Raw genomic sequence first — 19,499 nt, 5'->3', positions numbered from 1 at the left:
AGTGCTGTTTTTATACTCTTAACAATTATTGTTGTAACACCAAGAAAACGTACAACCTATGTTGAAATGTAAATTTTAAATTAGATGTTATTATAATGGTGGGCAGCTTTGTACTCTACTGTTCTGCACAGTGCTGGCCCCCGAGATCACGGAGCCACCTCAGGATCTGGCTACTGTGGACGGGCGGACTGTCACCCTCAAGTGTCGGGTGTTTGGAGCTCCCAAACCGCAGGTTAAGTGGGTCCGCAGCTCGCTCGAACTCACCGGTGGCAGATATAACATACTTGAGTCCGGCGACCTCGAGATAAGGTCAGTTGAGAATTGTGTACAGTGAAGCTCAAATTGGTCTAATAGTGTAACTATATTATACATCTTATATATACTTTATGTTTGAAAATATTTGACAATCCTTTCTAAAGACGACAAAAATTAATTTGGAATATGAACATTTTCATCTTAGAATATTATGAACAAAATTTTCACATTTAAAAAATTTAATTGTTAAAGGATGAACGCTCGATTTGCTATTATACCTTTATTACGAACATTTCGAAAGTAGTTCAACCACAATTTCAAGCTTGATTCCTTAAAAATAATACATACATACATTTCAATTATTTATTTACTTCATTTTCCTTAACCTACAAGTACCTGATGATAATGAATTCATTGAATTTGAAATGTACATTGTACAAAATCAAATCAATCAAAAAGTGTTTAAAGGTGTACTATGTATATTATATATGAAACACTTTTCGAGACTACATCTATAATATATAAATTTTATTTGTGTTTTCTTTTTTTTTTTTGTATGGCGGAAAGAGCCTTAGTCTCGGCATTAGGACTTTTGCGCTTTCCTCACTTATTTTTAACCCTTCAAGATCTTTGAATTAGGTTAGTAACTGATCAGTTATCTCTAAATAGTTGTTACTGACAGGAAGATGGTTGTTTCAGAGATGTCAGTTTCCTGGACGCAGGTCACTACACTTGCCACGCCTCCAACAAGCTGGGCGCTGCTGACGCCTCAGGCACTTTGGTCGTCAAAGGTAAGTCTTACTTGATATCTTCGTCTTGAACTAGATAGACTGTGTCAGATTTTGTTATAAACTATTTACAATAAGTTTATGGTGGCCAAACTAGAACGGTGGCTCATCTTCAAGTTCCTTGAGGGCATAGGTAGGCCTACTTGTAAGTCTGGACCATATGGTTTCCCTGAACATAGTATTGTTCACGTTACTGGTGCTTTCCAGTAGGCTGTTGTATAGTATTTTACTGCTGCTATTGGGACCACTAGATATTACAAATTTAATATCTCTAGAACTAGGAAAGTTGCAGATAACTAAACTTTACACATATGTAGTATACACAAGAGGAAAATTTTTAAAACTATAGTGGTGTGATTTAATTTGATTTGATATTAACAGAATGGCGCCTGTTGAAAATGTTTAAAGTCAAATAACAAAAATAAACCAGTATAGTTATAAAAAAAAGCACAAGACATCAAATATTTAGTGATTTTTCTAAAAATGCCAACGGTACATTTTGCAACGAGATTCGTCAACACATAAGTGAGCACGATCACTTTATAGGTATGCTTGCACAAGCCAGGAGTAACAAAGATTTTATCTGTTTAAAGGTATCAGCTGTTTTGCATCAGTTATAACGGGTGTCCCACAAAAAGTTTTAAATGTTTTAATTTTATATTACTTGCCCATTTATGTACCAAACATTTTCAGACTCTACACAATTCATTAAATAGGGTTTTAAAAATATTCTGTGAAAATTTCAGCTCTCTAGCATTTGTTAAAAACAAAATGGTGGCAATTTGAAAAACTATACTTTAAAAACAGTAAAAAAATCTGAAATTTTTGGTTTTGTAAAATTATTTATTGTCATATTCTAGAGAAATAAAGCATTTCTATTAGAAAATTAGAATGTAGCCTATTAAAAAACCTACAATTACAGTCCACAATTATTTGAACTGTAATCCGTCCACAGCGACACACTGATAACAGCGCTTAACAAATTAATCGTAAGCTCTTACAAAGAAATTTTGTGGTGTCCGGAGAAGCGGAGAAGTTCCTCTTCAATTGATTGTTTTAATTCCTCATCATTATTGAAGCTACGAGTATAAACTTGTTCCTTTAAGTAACCGCATAGAAAGAAATTACACACAGTTAAATCTGGGGATCGGGGTGGCCAATCAAAAAAGTCACTTTCACGACCAATCCAATGGCTATGAAGGTTGTCATTTAGTAATCGCTTGACAGGATTTGTGAAATCAGACTGTCAAAATCATTAAAACACTGCTGCTATTGGAACACCCTGTAAACAACACTGCATAGAGCCTTCATTTAAAAATGCCCCGAAATGTGGAAGGACAAATCAATAAATTAATAATACCTTTTAGTCATGCAACAAGATAAAACACACAAGTAATTAAGTTTTAAATTAATATATTGTAATTAGGAATTTCGTTTTTCTATGTAGTAGTGTTTTATCACACTTTAGAACAAATTGTATAATGGAGTATATGTTGTATTTCAGAGCACACAAGGATCACGGACGAACCTGAGGACTACGAAGTGCCAGCCGGGTCTACGGCTACTTTCCGCTGTAATGCCGTATCCGATGCCTCACTGGAACTGAGCATTGACTGGATGAACAACGGAGAGCTGATCGACTTTGACAGTGAACCTCGATTTGTACGATCCAACGACTACTCGTTGACCATCACCAAGACAACAGAACTGGACTCGGGAACCTACTCTTGCGTTGCGTCCACGGAGCTCGATAAGGCTCAGGCTCAGGCTACTCTCATTGTACAAGGTCAGTAACATTATATTGTGAGACTGCAGATAAGGGCTTTCCCAGTAATTATAATAATAATAATTGTGTTTATTTTTCTCATTCAGTTACATGCAAATACAGTATACAACAATATACAGCTTGAGAAAAAAATATACCAACCCAAAAAGAAACAAATCTTGCACTTGGGTGGGAGTCATCATCAGCTTCTTAATTAAAAGAATGAAAAACTAAGCAGCAAACCCAAGTTCTACAATAATAATATAAAAATACAAGCAAATTCAATTGTAAACAAACTTAAATTACTCTAAATCATTAACCCTTTGCACGCCAACGTACCTATATTACGGCCGTCGGCTACTCAACTGAAAATCGCCAACGGCCGTAATATAGGTACGTCACGTTTTTCGCCTGTAATTTTCTTATAGTTCATCTGATTGCCGTGAAATTTTGACTAATCGATAGTAGATTAGTTGCTTTGAAACCACAAAGTTGTTTATTCCTTTATGAACTGTTTGTTTGGTCGTATTTGAGCTTCACAGCTGTTGGATTGTTTGGTCGAGAGTGAGGTTACGTTCGTGTTGCTGTGCGTTGTTTACGTTTGTATTTCTCTCATTACTTTTGTTGCTAGGGCATTTTTATTATGCCCCTTTTATTAGATTTATTGGTACTTTGGGATTATATCGACCACACTCGTACCTTATTGGTACTTTGGAATTATACCGACCACACCCAGACATGAATCGTTATTTGACATTTTGCTTCTACTGATTACTAGATTAGCATAGAACAATATTTCGTCAGTATAAAACAGGAATTGTCTTATCGCAAACCACTTCCCATCCTCAGACTGAGGTCAAAGTCGAGCGGTCTAGTAGATAACGTGATTGCTGAGTCTCGCCGCCCGTTCAGCTGGTGCGTCGCTTTGTTGTACTTCTTCCGTGTTTTACCCCTACATTTCTCCAAACACAAAAATTCAACAAAAACAAACATTACCAAACAAAAACTAAACTCTTTATTGAAAACAAAACACACAAAACTTGTTTTTATTCTTGATCACACTCCGCCACCCAAAATGCGAGTGCCTCCGATCGAAGGTGCTGCCGAACCCCGCGCTGATGTCAACGAAAGAAAAACATCCCTCGAGATAGTACCTATCAGTAAGATATCAAATTCTAGAGGGGCTGATCAGAAATATAAATTGAATTGTAATGGAAAGGCAATTATGTACCGTGCAAAAAACTTAAATAATCATGCCACGCGGCCTGCCGTAATCGGGATTCTCGAGAAAGATAAGATGACAGCGACAACAATACCGATCACAATACCTGGAAATGCTTGTTGATTGATGGAATGTTAGTTCTGTTACTCAACTACATCGTTTTATAACGTTCTAAGCTTATTGAAAAAAGTTTAAGCGTTGGGAGCCGGAATCTGACCCCATTAGCAATAATTGATAATCGTTGTAAGTTTATAATTTTGTAATTAAAGAGTTGTTTTTTCGTTGTATCATGTTTGTTTCTATAAATTTATATTTTTGTGTTCTTCATACTGCTTTGGTCAGTATAATCCCAAAGTACCGATTTATTTTAGTACAGTGTCAAATATTGATTTGTGAATATAGTGTAACATTACATACAACGTCCATGCAACTTACAAAAACTGTGCCCGTGTCATATTTATTGAAGAAAATCACAACTGGACTTCTATATAAGATAGGCTTTTGAAATTTTGTAATTAGGTTAAGGGGTAGATATAGTTGACTAGGATATAACAGGAAATCAGTAAAAATATTTTTTGAAACTACTTATTTGTGCTAAAAAAAACTTTTTTGAAAATTTTAATTTTTTTTATGAATTTTTTATTTTTTTTTAATAAGTTTAAATTACTTTTATGCAACTACAATTTACCAACTGAACAAAAGCTTTTCATAAGCAAAATAATGGTAAAGAAATCATCAATATCTGTTCAAAAATTAAAAAGTTATGATACATTTTGTGAAAGCTTGCAAAAACTGCTGAAAATGCCCTTGGCATTTCTGGGTAGTACTTTTGGAAAATAGGCTGGCGTGCAAAGGGTTAAAATTACACTTGTTAATTATAGAAATCCAACCCATCTTCAATATAAAAACATACAAACATATTTTGTTCTTTATAAAGTAAGAACCAAATATTTTTACTGAACAACTAAATATAAGTTTTCAACACTTGTACTCAGCAACCAAACTTTCAGTTAAAAAAATATATATATATATATATATATATATATATATATATATATATATATACTCGTAAATCTATTAAATTTAATCTCACTTGGAATTCAATTTAAAAACATAACTTAAAAACACAAAATATATTTGAAGTAAAGAACAGTTTGGCTTAGGCAATCGCAAATACTGTTGATTACTGAGTCCAGAATTATAATTAGAGTTGTCAATAACAGGTCCAGAGTTATCACTTAATATGAAAAAAAATTACTAAAAATTTAAGAACGTATAAATATCTCAATGGTAAAATATAATTTCTAACAAAAAGTGAAAATGAATGTTCTCTGCTATTATTACGTATCAATCTTATAGTTTTTTTCTGAAGGACTATTAAACTAGATAAATTTGAAAAATATGAATTACCCCACAACAACAATCCATATTCCAACCTAGAATTAATTAAAGAAAAATAAGCGTTACTGAGGGAGGCCAAACTGATTTCAAATGAAAAAATGCCCTGAGTGAAGACCGTAGAGATTTTTTCAAAGAACTTACATGTGGTTTCCTCGATAAGTTTTCATCTTATCATCAATAATTATTATGCTATAAGTGTAAAATATTCTAATCTTGAGCATGCCAGCAAATACGGGGCTGTGAGTTTGATCAAGTGTGAACACGACATGAGCTATGAGTCCACACATGTACATATAGGTTTTGGTTACCCTACACATGTGCCAAACCATATGTATGTATGTTTCCAATTCTACAGCCATATGTCTCAAAAGAGGATTTTGTTATATATTTCTGTATCTTTAACCCTTTGTACGCTGTAAGCGGAATATTGCGCCGAGTAAATCTAACTCGAAACGTTCTAAGCGGAATAGATCACGGAATCCCCTGACAATGCAATAAGAGTAAATATGAAACGACATTTCCAATATTTAGTTCTCTTAATATTGTACCTCTAAAAAATTTTTTTATATATAAGGTTTTAAAGCTATTTTATAACAGAAGTGGACACACACATCAATACAATAATTACAAATGCATATTAAGAAATCCAAATCAAGCACTGTTACTGAAACCATATACCACTTTTTTTACCAAAACTTTCAACTTTTTAGCTCCAAGAATTTATCATAAAATCCCCATTCTTAAAGCAATCAAAAGGTAAGAATACCTTCTTAAAACGTCTGAAACAGTGGCTTTTGAAATTTGAAGATGTAAACTTTCTTTTAAATATTCAAACGTAGTATTTTGTTTTTTTTTTTACTGAATAAGTTAAATTTTTTATTTAACTGTTAATTAGATTCTTTTATATATTGCTGTATATAAGTTGTATAAGCTATCTCTAATTTATAAACTTTTTAGACTCATGAAATATTTTGTTTTAGCACTAGAAGATTACTTTTTATTATATGTATAATGTCTCTGAGAGCTGATATTTATTTTTGTTATTTCTATTTTAGCAATGGAGCCTCTAAACAGGTTTTTTACTTTAGAGGTCCTAAATTTTCACTTTTGATTTAATATAAATACTTGTATGTAATATGTAATAATTTCTCTGATACTTATTAATATTATTTGTTGTTGTTTAGTTCCTAGATTAAATGTAAATGTGACTAAGATTTTTTTTGTACAGTCATTCCTGGCATGATGCTCTATTCTTAGTGTTAGCTAGTGCTCTCTTTTATTGTTTTCATTTTGTAATTTTTTTTTCTAAGAATCTTTTTACTGTACAAGTATTTATTTTTGTAAAAAATTATGTACAAAAGAAGTGAAAATAAATTATTCTTATTCTTATTGACGTTAGTTCTACAAATTGCCGCCAGAATGCTTGAGAGTGAATATTTGGTGTTCTAATATGACGCAATGTGAAGCGTGACTCATCAAAACAGCTGGGACCAATCACAACAGAAGCTTTTGTTTGCTTTGTCAGTCCGCGCCATCGCCAGTGAGCAAGCTGTATGCTCTAAGCGGAAATACTCGCGCGTGACAGTCAGCTGCCAGCAGCTGCTATGTACTGTTGTTTATTGTTTATAACCTGCTATACTGCTTTAGCTGTCTATTGTGTGAGGTTATTCATATTGATACTGTGATAAACTATATATCTATGTAAAACATGTGAGGCCAAGCCTGCCCTCTACCCAGATGAGTGTTTTGAGATTTACCACACAAAAGTCCAATATTAGTGTGCCTTTTTTATTTTTGTACCATTTTGTGTTCTTTATATATTCTATATTTGTCATGGATTTGTTCCCTTCATTTCTACTAATTTTGTATAAATAATATGAATTACTGTTGTGCTAACTTTTGCTAATTTCAGAAAAGTTTATTGGACTTTATATACTGCATGTATATTTACATGTATATGTACTCATATGTAAATAAATAAAAGCAATACAAAAACTATCATGTGTTTTCATCAGTTGCAAGACCAATAAACCTAAAAACATATATAACTTTGAAAAAATAAAAAAAAAAAATTTTTTATTGAGCATTAGAGCAATTTTATACAACTTGCTTTCAGCGTACGAAGGGTTAACATTATAATTTCTCATTGATAAAAAAATGTTCAAAACTGTAAAATTGATCTTTGATCTATTTAACTTGCTCTGCCACCATACTTGTTAAACAGTATGATATGATGTCATAGATGTACCCAATGCGCCGCGCTTGACCGGAGTGGTATGCAACAAGCGCGACGCCTCCCTCTCTTGGAAGCCAATGGGAGACAACCGTGCACCTGTTCTCAGATTCACCATCCAGTACAACACAACATTCACTCCCGACGTGTGGGAGGTGGCCTTCGACTCCGTTCCTGCGTCTGACCTCACATATACGGTCAGTTAACTATCATTCAGTGTCATATTTATTATTACACTCTTGTATCTTTCAGTGTCAGGCATTATCCGTTATTTCATGCATGAAGAGCCAATTCAACATTTTTACTGCTGGATAAAATACTGTATTTCTCATTTTGTCACAAATACATTTTACTGTGAACTCAGACAAAAAATACAGTTAACCCTTTGAATGCCAATGTCCGATTTTACCGGACTTTCAGGAAAAAAATCACTACAAATCGAGAACTTAATATTTTTAAACTAATGTTATATTAAACTATTAGTGAAGAACTGTTCTTTTCAAAATAAATTGTTATAGTACACTTCTGATCAATTGACTTTAACGAAAACCAATCTAGAACTCACATGTAAACATTTTTGGTTGATAAGGCTTCCGGAAACAATGTGACATTAGTTTCTTAAATGTTGTATAACCCACTTATTATGAATGAATGAAAAATTTCTTTATTGTTATCAGTTGTACATTTTACATACAGTAGATCTTAAACTAAAATCAACAATAAAGCCCGAGGTAACAAAATACCTGTTCGGGAAATACACTAGTACACATAAAGAAACAGCAACTCGAAAAAAAGGACTGCCTTACCAGATCCTCGTAATGATACACTCTAAAACAACTATAACTAGATTAACTTCTAAAAAAAAAGTAACATAAAACGGAATATACGTGAAAATGTTGATCAGATTTTCAGGTAAATTATAATATAAAGTTACAATTTAAAAGTGTAATGATCATACTATAGTGTTGTAAAACCTGTCTACATCTTCTAATAACAAAAAATGCCGAAGCATTTTAACAAACTTATTTTTTATTTTACATTTTCTTAAATATTCTGGTAAACAATTAAAAAACTTTGGTCCTAAAAAAAGAATTTTTTAAACAAGGTTAGATGGGGTCTCGGAACTTTAACGTTTATTCTTCTCTGACTATAATGTGAATTTGCATTGTAAAAACATCATACAAATACATCATTGTACATCATCATTTGTCATTGTATATCATTATTAAAGATAATGATATAGATTTTTCATGATTTATAGACAATTGAATACTCTTTCCAGTGATATGGACAAAGAAAAGGATATGAAGTTTTTGGTAATGATAATTTGGTTGAAAAATGAAATTTAAATAAATTCTGGAATTTTTGACGTAAGTCCATTTTTTATATTCCTAAATTTAATTTTATGGTAACTTTGTTATCTTATGTTAATTAGGCAGTTTTCAAAGAAAAATTACAAAAAAATTATGCTGATAGCTTATTAAATAATCAAACTGTGAATTTTTTACTGAAACCTTGCAAAATTCTTTGAAAAGAGCTGGCACTTTTCAGTACACCCACTCAATAATACTTGGCACTCAAAGGGTTAATGCCAAGTATAATACATATGTCTAAAAAGGTGTCCACCTTCCACTTTTAAAAATAAATTTGTTATTTAAAATTTTGTTTTATGTTTGTAAAATATAAAACCGCACATTCACCTGTATATTCTCTACATTAAAAAATTTCTGATTTATGAAAGACGAATTTGGCACTAAAACGTTTAATATTTAAAATTAATATAAGTAATTTTTAGTGTTGACGTACTACTCAATTCTATGAATCCAACTAAAATTATTTAAGTATTTTGAATGAAATATTCAGAAAATGATGTTGTTTACAAAACATATACACACATGGAATGAATTTTCTAAATTCTAAATGAAGAACATCAGGAAAGAGTTCAGCAGGGACAAAGAATATTGTGATGTTTATTTTGCAGTGCATCTAATCCATGTTTTGTGGATTTAAAGTATTAGCCAATTGTTTTAACATATCATAACTGATTACTATTTTTTATATAAAAGCAATAGCTGCATAAACCTTCAACAACTGAGGAGTCTCCTGCATAAACCACTTTCTTCATAAACTAACTAGAAACTCTCTCCGCTATCTGCAGTTACATTTACCTACTTTGCTTGAAACAGTTACTTCGTGTTGTTCTCATATTGAAAACAGTTATTTTTTATTGAATTTACTTAGTCAAAGTCAAAAAATCTTTATTTGTTTTAGTTACAATGCTGTAACATTTTAATAGTGTCAGTTTAAACTAACTAAAAACACTAATATAAAATAAGGCTATAACAAAACTACCTGATTTGCAAATAAAAATATTCATTTAAGGAATATAAAGCCTTGTCCATCAAGTATGCTTTAAGCTTTCTTTTAAATATTTTATGTTCTGTTTCTTGTTTGATAGCAAGTGGAATGGATTTAAGAAATTCAGATCCAATGTATGTTGGTTTGTTTTTTGTGATAAAATGTAGCGTATGGCGAGGTATTAAAATATCATTTTTATTACGTGTATTATACAAATGAATTACGTTGGTCATATCAGTATTTAAGTTTTTAATTTTAGAACTTAATATTTAACTTAATGTATGTAGATTATTTTCATGTAAAATTCAAATGTTTCACCTTATTTCCTCAATGTACACATAACTACTTCGACTGAGTAGTACAGTGGTTAAATTTAGGTGTAAATATAAGGTATAATGCAGTGTTTGTTTACTAAAGTTGTTAACTGGTGATGATTCAGGTTGCAATGAGTCCCTGGGCCAACTACACTTTCCGAGTGCTTGCCATCAACAAGATCGGACCGTCGTCACCCTCTGGTCACAGCAAGGTGTGCACCACCCAGCCAGATGTGCCCTACAAGAACCCTGACAATGTCGAGGGCAAGGGCACAGAACCAAGCAACATCGTCATCAGTTGGACGGTTAGTGATTTGTAGTTATTAATCTTTAATTACAGTCATTATCATCGTCTCCACCGTATTTTGTATTCCCACCATCTTTCTTTTTGCAATCTTTCCTTCATTCCCTTAACTTGTTTGTACCTTTGTCTGTTTCTTGGTCTTTTATTGTGTATCTTTCCAGGGATGTAACAAAATTCTGGGCTTACTATTTCTCTTGATCCATTTTACAAGTACAGCCATATCATCCTATTCCTATTTTATTTATACTGATTCACATTCATTTATACTAGTTCAGTTTAGTTCTCATTTCATTACTACTTTTTTCTCTGTTAGCTTGCTCGGAAAGTTCATTTCACTAGTCCTCATTGTACTTTTTTCAGACTTCTATACTACAGTCAATTTGCAAAACGTGTTATTCAGTTAACATATTCTTGTACTAATTGAAGGGCAATTGTGAGGAATACTACAGAAGGTAGACGCAGACCAAGGAAGAATCAGTTACAACGTACCCTGTGCCTGGCAATAAAGCCTGAAACAAAAATAGGATGATGATGGGACACATTTTTAAGTGACCTGGTTCCAATAGAATGGTGACCTGCGGTTGATCTACTCATTTTGTGTATCTCAAGTCTCAATTATTTCTAATAAAAAAATTACTCTTATTATTAAAGAGCCACAGTACTTAAGCGAGAGGTCCTTACACTGGTAGGAGGTCTCTGAACGCTTCACCCAACAGACCCATAATCTCCATTTTCCCAAAGTAATGCTTGAGATCGGGAGAAAGGGCTTTTCATACTTCAGCCCCAAATGAAATGGGGAGGTCAATTACCTCCCCTTGCTAGTCAAAATTGTAGTTTCTTATGAAAACTTTAACGTAAATTGGGAGATAACACTTGCAAGAAATTACAGGCTTTAAGAATAATCAATCTGTAGGTTATTTCATTTTATAATACCACAACAATTTCTTTATCTTTAAGGTTAAGTTTGGTTTTATTTATATGTATTCAATTGTAATTTACTGGACAACAGTTGATTTGAAAAGCAATTGTAAGTTAAAATATGCTGTCTTAATAAAGGTTTGTTTTTATTCACTTTACTATGCAAAATGTTGCTTCATCGTACTTTGTGTGATTGTCTACAAACCAGCAATGTTAAGCAGTTTTAGTCTTTACACTAGCCCTTTTCTCATAATCTTGTTACGTTCTTTAACACTTATCTCAAGAAAGAGGCTAGTGGATGAGTCTAAAATGGTCTAACATTGCTGTTCCTTGAAATCCTTTTACCCTTTCATGACACATTAAATAGTCTTGTAAAAAATGATTTTGGCAAGAACATTGGAAAAGATATTGCTTTTTACCGGTTTTGGCCTTATCAGGTGGATATAGCTCTATTGATGTCAGTAACGAAGAAAATATTTGTAACAATGTTTTGTTACGGTTTTGTGTTTTGTCAATGTGTAATGTGTGTTGTTTATGCCTACAGCCGATGCCAGAAATAGAACACAATGCACCGAGGTTTCACTACAGGGTATTCTGGCGACGTGACATCGCTGGAGAACAATGGACCTCAGATGACATCATTGACTGGCGCAAGTCAGAGCTGGTGATAGCCAATCAGCCCACCTTCCAGCCGTACCGCATCAAAGTGATAGCCATCAACGAGAAAGGAGAGAGCAACGTTGCTCCCACTGAAGTCATTGGCTACTCAGGCGAGGACGGTGAGTATTTAGCTCCACCACCTTCTTGATGGTTGCGAAATTTGTCAAATTAGTGCAATTTAAAAGGCGAAAGTATAACGAATTCGGTACTTACTGAACTACTTATAAATTAACTATGTACTTATGAGTTTGTAATATCCTTGTTAATATGAAGAAATAAAACTAGTGGCTTACAATTAGTACTAAACAAATACTAAAACTGTAAGTATTCACACATCTCTATACCTATTGCATTTGTTGAAGATAAGAGCGCCCTTACACTGTGTTCGATGGATTGAAGGTTAGATAGAAAGAGGTGTAAATTTAGTTTTGTACCTATATCCAAAACAAGAATTTTGTTTATCAACCAATTTGCTTCTCTTGGTTCTTGTTCCTCTTAGAAAATTACTGGAAGAGTACTTTGAGCATTTCCTTAACCATTGAAATGTGTATTACAGTTATTATGTATTATTTGTATGAGATAGTTGCTAAAGCCCAGCGATGTTACAGTGCCGACGCAGGCTCCAAGCAACTTCACCTTGGTACAGGTGACTGCCTCCACCAGTGCCCTGCTCAGCTGGAACCCTGTGCCTGTGGAGACTGTCCGCGGACACTTCAAGGGGTACAAGGTACAGTTCACATAATGTACTATTTGCTGCACAGATAGGGCAATTATTACAATGATATAAAGTTTCTCAAATTGTTCACATCAATCAAAGGATGCAAGTGGAAAAAAAATCATTTTTTTCTTTTAGTGTTCATCATCAACATCCAAATAAACTTGAAAGAACTATGTTAAAAATTAATTAGATTTGGACAGAAATCTAAGATCTAGTAGTGAAGAGCAGCGAACAAATGATGCAGTGCTAATAAATGATATAGTGCTGCGGGGCACTAACTAGTATCAGAGAGTACTAACTTGTATTAAAATACCTTGGGCTAGGCCTTTTGTTTCAGCCTTATTCAAGCTCTCTTTTGGTGTACCTTTTTTCATAGATTAGTTGTTCACGATCTAGAGTCACCATTTTCACTCTTAGCATTTTCTCCACGTATTTGACCGTCATATTCCAGCATTCCTGTCCTCGGAGCATAACTCCAATGATAGTCTGTGGTTGAAGATCTTCCTGCAACTTTGTCATCAGCTCCCTCGTTTCTTCTGCTCATCATCTGCACCTAAAGAAGATACGTTCCGCATAATCTCAAGGTGAATTCCCAAAGACGCAAGTGGGCAACTCCTATTTCCCCATCTTATGAAAGTACAATCCAAAATAAGCATGGCCCGACAAGAACTGAGTGAGGAAGAAGCCCACCCACCGTGTTATCTCTCCATCCACTCTGCGGTGTAAGCAACCAACGTTTTCATCCAACTTCCATTCTCTGCATGATCACGACTTGGGTGTACCTCAGGCAGTCAGTGTGTTAAACGTATAAAATTATGTTATGTACATTTCAGCTTTTGTTGATTTACTAAAATTTGGTAGTAGTCTAAAAGTTTCAATATTTTTATATACTTAAGCGTTGTCTTCTTTGTTGATATTGAGTAAGACAGTCAGTGGGCCTTAGTGCACGTCATGGCTCACATGTTTCTACACCTGATATTTGTTTTCCTGTAGCAGTTATGGTTGTGTGTGCAGGTCCAGACATGGACAGACAGGGAAGGAGAGGCGAGTATGCGGGAGATCCACGTGAAGGGAGATGCCACTCGAGCCCTGGTCAACCGGTTTGTTCCCCACACTAAGAACTACGCGCGAGTGCTTGTGTACAACTCTCGGTACAACGGACCACCCAGTGAGACGCTCAGCTTTGACACACCAGAGGGAGGTCAGTGTTACCACTACAGGGGCACAAATATAATGTTACTTGTATGTGAAGTGTAAATATGTAGAAGCAACAGTTAGATTTTGTTTTGTGGGTACAAAATGATTAAGTGATGTTTTTTCCTTGTTGTTTACTAAATCAGATATTGTACAGTCTGATTAATTAAGTATCTACTGAGTTAAGCAAGCCAATAAAATTGTAATGCTCATTGGTTTTATTCATTACTCAATAAGGGAGAAGCAGATTTAACAATACTCCGTGCCGCCTTACATTTATCATCTGAATTGGCTATGAATTTATTGTTTGTAAGTTTTTTTTGCTACATTGCAGATCTTTTTAAAAAAGTTTGTATTCTTTTACATAGTTTATAAAATTTTCATAATTGGAATGCTTCACCAGTCTACTTAACACATTGAATCCTAGGTCTATAACAATAGATTTACTCAGTATACTGGCCATTTTTTGTGATTTTTACAAATTTTGAAAATTATGAAGACATTGTTTAAACCTAACATATTATATATCAAATTAAAGAGGAGAAAACACACTTTTAGAAAATATGCCTGTTTATGATAAATTAATTATCTGAAAAAAATTATGAAGTAAACAAAATTATGGAAAAAAATAAAATTTTAAAAATTGTAACATTGTATAAACGTTTTATTTTTCAACCACCTAATATTCTACAAATGTGTTTTTGATATAAAATTAACATAAAAGAAAGAAAGTAATAATTTATTACTAAAGGAAGGCTTATTATAATCATACTCAGCATCACTAACGTCTTCATCACTAGACCTAACCTTAAAATCTGGGTCAAGATCATTGTCGTCGAGAAACTCAACCTTTCGATCCAGAATTATAAATTTGGTCCAAGATTCTTTCAAACTGAATCACAGATGATCTTATATTTTCATTACAAATAGTATCATCCTCCTCAGAATCTGACAGGATATCACGTTACATACACACAGTTTCTTTGTCACTCATTTTACACAAAGAACCAAAAAAAAATACAATAAAAACTTGTATCACTACGAAAACCATCAGAAATAAACTAAATCATCACTAAACCAACATTTACCACATCATTTTATTCAATAATAGTGGAACTTTGTTTACAAACACACTCCAGACAACAACAAGGCTCGCGTCACCGCATCAGTCAATTACGTACTAAGCAGCTGTGCAATAGTTCAAAATACTATTTTTACAGCTGCACAACTGTTAGTTGTCATACAAAAACGTATAAATATAAACAATATAACATAGGAAATGATCTGAAACAACTAAACCCGGTTCTTTACCGAATACCTAAACGTATTAAATTACATACAGTATAATTACGTAACATATACAACGGCGTGCGTGCTAGCCCGACCTATACTCGGGCTCCGTTTTCAATGTGTTAACTGTCATTTTTTATACTAGATACTTTAATGTCCTTTGTTATCCATGAGTTGTTTTTTCGAGAATTTTGTTACTATAAAATGTTAAGGTAAATGCTTCTTCAAATGCATTTATGAAAGAACCAAAGAAATTTAAATTGTTTGCTCCAAAATGATTTTCAACAGACACATCCCAATTGATGTCTTTAGTAATTCTAATTAAATTATTGCTATTGTTATTTGAAAATAAACGTTTTTTTATGTTTAAACCCACCCAACTGTTTATTCAAAGTTAATTCATCAGACAAATTTATGGAAAGTGTCCTGTGGTCAGAGAGACCAAGTTCTAAATTCATTAACGGAGTTGCAATCTGGGACTTAAATTTTAATGTTAAGATATTATCAATATATGTCTGTGAATTTTTTGTCTCTGGTAGGCACAGAAAAGTTAGTTTGAAAACCATATTGTCCTAATAAAGAAAGAAAGTTCAATTTGTGTTGAGTATTGCAACAGTCATCCATGATGGCTACATTAAAGTATGAAACTACGTAAATATTTGTAGTGTTTCATCTTTTTGGCAAGCTTTTTAACATCTCAAATTTTGTTACAAACAGTTCTATAAATAGAGGCAACAAGTATATTTAAAGTCAAAACTTCAACACAAGAGATTTCAATAATTGAATCCTCACTATAAAACATAGATCTTCTCTCACTCTGTATTCCAAATTGAACTAAAGAAGAACTAACTATAGATATGAAAAATGTGAATAACCTCTTTTGGATAGGCAACGATAGTTTCACAGGCCTGTTGAGCGCTGAGTCTCATAATCGAGATAAATATTTAAAAAGTTCCAATGTGTTTATTTTATTATTTGTAAGTGTAAGTAATAGTTTTGAGAAAAATCTGTGAAGTGAATAACTATGCAGGTTTCAAATTAATTTAACATTCTATAACTTATCACTTTTTGTGTTAGTTTTAACAGACTAATAGTTGGTGTAAATGTGATATTTCAAAGATTATCTATTTTATTTTCAAACCATGTTGGAATAATAATAATTTCTATTAACTTCAGACCTTTATGTTGTTTTGTAATGTACCTTTGAAAATCGCTGAATATATGTATTTATGTGTCTAGTTCCCGGAACTGTACAGTCACTAGAGGCTATCCCCATGGGGTCTTCAGCACTGTACTTGGTATGGAAGAAGCCAGAGCAGGAGAACGGTGTGCTGACCGGCTATAAGATCTACTACCAGACGGTGAAGGGGACAAAAGTCGGTCCGTTGATGGAACGAGAGCCCCACATCAGTGATCCTAACACAATCAGAGCAAAGCTGGCAGGGCTGGAGCCGGGCACCAAGTACAGGATACACATCAAGGCCACTACCAACGCTGGGGAGGGCGAGGAGTAAGTACTTAACGTACTTGTACAAGCGCTTAAGCTGAATTTTAATCAAATTGAAAATAAGACTCATTCTTTGATATAAATGTATTATATTGAGATTTTTTAATTTTAATTTTAAATTTTTTTATTATTTATTGCTTTCACTTTCAGTATTTAAAAAAATTTGATTGCAATAATAAACAAAACAAACATAGTAGTTAAAGTAAGTTTATAACAGTATTTTACTTAAAGCCGTGCATTTTCGCTAAAACATACATATAAGTACTTAACGTAACAAGGATGTAGAGAATTTGATTTGACAGGGTTGAAGGAATGCTATGTGTGCAAGTCACTTACTATTGTTGTGTACAAGTCACTTACCATTGTTGTGTGCAAGTCACTTACCATTGTTGTGTACAAGTCACTTACCATTGTTGTGTACAAGTCACTTACCATTGTTGTGTGCAAGTAACTTACCATTATTGTGTGCAGCTACTTCATAGAACAGAGGACCCGAGGTTCACAGTCCGCACCTCCGGATGTACCCACGTTCCGTCTGGAGCAGCTGGCCTTCCAAAACAACAATGGATACGGACATGTTCGCGTCACCTGGACACCTAACTTGGATGGTAAACCCGGCTCGCACTTCTACGTCAAGTACAAGTAAGTATTTGTGTTTATCCAAGTTTGGTTTAGTTGGAAGGTTCAGGAGCTCTATATCTGGATCACACTACACTTTTAGATATTATGAAAAAGAGTGTGTTTTAAGCTTACTTCTGATTGTAACCGAATTTATATTTCTCAAATTCGATTATTTTATACTGAAGTTTATAAAATAAACCTCAGTATAGCATGTATTTTCTTACACTCATATTACATTTTAATAACTCTCAGTGTGGATGGTAAATTAATTTATTCTGGTTAAATTTTTTTTTAGAAAAATAGCCTTATTCATGTCAAATCTAACTGAAAAACATTTTTGTTACAACATTTCACTCACAAAAATGTAACACAAAAGCTTTAATTTTTATAAACCAACTGGTTTTTACTTCTTTTTTGTGTAGAAAATAAACTGCAACAATATTTGTAATCGTTTTATAAAATATGTTTAGACTATGTTGAAAGATAAACTTTGGTTCAGTGTTTTTTTTTTCATGACGTTTATTTTGGTATTTTGAACATTATTTAGTTGCATTAAAATGCTATATTTTCTGTACAATCCTTTGTTGCTTTATTAAACTAATTTTTAGTAGCTTAGTTTTTGGGACTATTTGTTATATCAATTTGTTATTAAATTTAGAATAAATCATGTCTCAAATTGTTTGGAACAATCAGTTAAAAATGTTATTCTCATAAGATTTAGATGGAAATCCAATTTGTTAATTTTAGAAATTATGAGCTGTTAAAATATGTTTTTTGTCTGGTGGCAGGCTGAAGGACGAGTCGCAGTACACAATATCAGATAACGAGATGGACGAGGACTGGCTCGTGGTGCGACCGCTGACGCCCGGACAGACGTACGACTTCAAGGTGGTGGCTGTGGATGGGGAGTATTCCACAGAATCGGAAACTCAAGAACTTGAGATCTTCGAAACTGATGGTGAACTGCCCGCTTGTCAGTATTATAGATTAGAGCTATCGGTGTCGTCTCGTCACCTCTGGTGGCTTTACACATGGCAGAAGACTTGCCACTGCCACATTCTCCACAGTCCGCTAAGATTGATAATAAGAGCTTGTTAGTTTTAAAATGCAGTGCTTTCTTTGTTGAACCTAAATTTCAGTTCTTATCAGAGCATTTATACAATTAAAATAGAAAGAAATTGAATTGGGTATATTCAATCAGTAAAATAATCTAAAAAAACATGATAATTTATGCATTGTTTAAGTAAACCTCATGTGACACTTCTAGGTTATGTTCCAGAAGTAAAAATAAGATATTCATTTTTTTAATACTCGCTATTTTGAGATGGGTGTAAAAATGGTGTAAAAAAGAGGGTTTTAGGTTGTTATATCAGATAGCTTGTTTTATCTTCTCTAAAATGCTTGTTTGATCCCAACAATCTTTTAAAATATTTCAAGAGTTTGGGGAGAAGTTTTTAAAATTTAACCATAAAATCAGATTGTATTTTTTAAATTAAAGAAATGTTCTATCTTTCTAAAGATTCTTTTTGGATTTACAAAACTTAAAAGAAGAAAACAGAATGGTAAAGAACAAATATTATTTTGTTATAAGAGTTATATCATTGTAACGCTAAAATCTACTATTTTTACTCAAAATAATCAAGCAATGAGAGCTATTTCTGTTAACATGCTCATAGGATAAAAAATGGATAAGTCTTTCTCATGGGAATTAGAATTGACTATTCTATTATCTAGTCTTCTGCTATGTGTAAAGTCACTCTACACAAATCCACATCACATACTGTTTCACAGTTGCGTGTTTCGTGCTGTAACGTCAGTAATGGTGCACACCCAGCTTGCATAGTGATTAGTCACATATAATACCTCCCCCACATACAGTTTCACTGTTGCGTGTTTTTTGCTGTAACTCAGTACTGTTGCATAGTGATTAGTCACTTTGTTTCGTTGCGTG

General features: G+C 33.2%; 1 protein-coding gene across 5 annotated transcripts in view; it reads left to right on the top strand.

Annotated features, from left to right (window-relative positions):
* LOC124355296 (neuroglian) overlaps positions 1 to 19,499 on the top strand; it is a 79,483-nt gene that overhangs the window by 42,228 nt on the left and 17,756 nt on the right. For 3 of the 5 annotated variants that reach the window (XM_046806373.1, XM_046806372.1, XM_046806371.1), the window contains exons 11-21: positions 132 to 309; positions 955 to 1,046; positions 2,548 to 2,829; positions 7,674 to 7,861; positions 10,462 to 10,641; positions 12,103 to 12,337; positions 12,827 to 12,945; positions 13,951 to 14,137; positions 16,660 to 16,930; positions 17,399 to 17,569; positions 18,337 to 18,506. In XM_046806373.1, coding sequence (XP_046662329.1) covers positions 132 to 309; positions 955 to 1,046; positions 2,548 to 2,829; positions 7,674 to 7,861; positions 10,462 to 10,641; positions 12,103 to 12,337; positions 12,827 to 12,945; positions 13,951 to 14,137; positions 16,660 to 16,930; positions 17,399 to 17,569; positions 18,337 to 18,506 — 2,073 coding nt within the window. Of the gene's footprint in view, positions 1 to 131; positions 310 to 954; positions 1,047 to 2,547; positions 2,830 to 7,673; positions 7,862 to 10,461; positions 10,642 to 12,102; positions 12,338 to 12,826; positions 12,946 to 13,950; positions 14,138 to 16,659; positions 16,931 to 17,398; positions 17,570 to 18,336; positions 18,522 to 19,499 lie in introns of all 5 variants that reach the window. The other 2 variants (XM_046806369.1, XM_046806368.1) reach the window with 1 other exon arrangement.

The sequence above is a fragment of the Homalodisca vitripennis genome, chromosome 2, assembly GCF_021130785.1.
Source record: "Homalodisca vitripennis isolate AUS2020 chromosome 2, UT_GWSS_2.1, whole genome shotgun sequence".
NCBI classification, from domain to species: Eukaryota; Metazoa; Arthropoda; class Insecta; order Hemiptera; family Cicadellidae; genus Homalodisca; species Homalodisca vitripennis.
The sequence above is the reverse complement of the archived record's forward strand: the minus strand, read 5'-3'. Positions and strand labels throughout refer to the sequence as shown.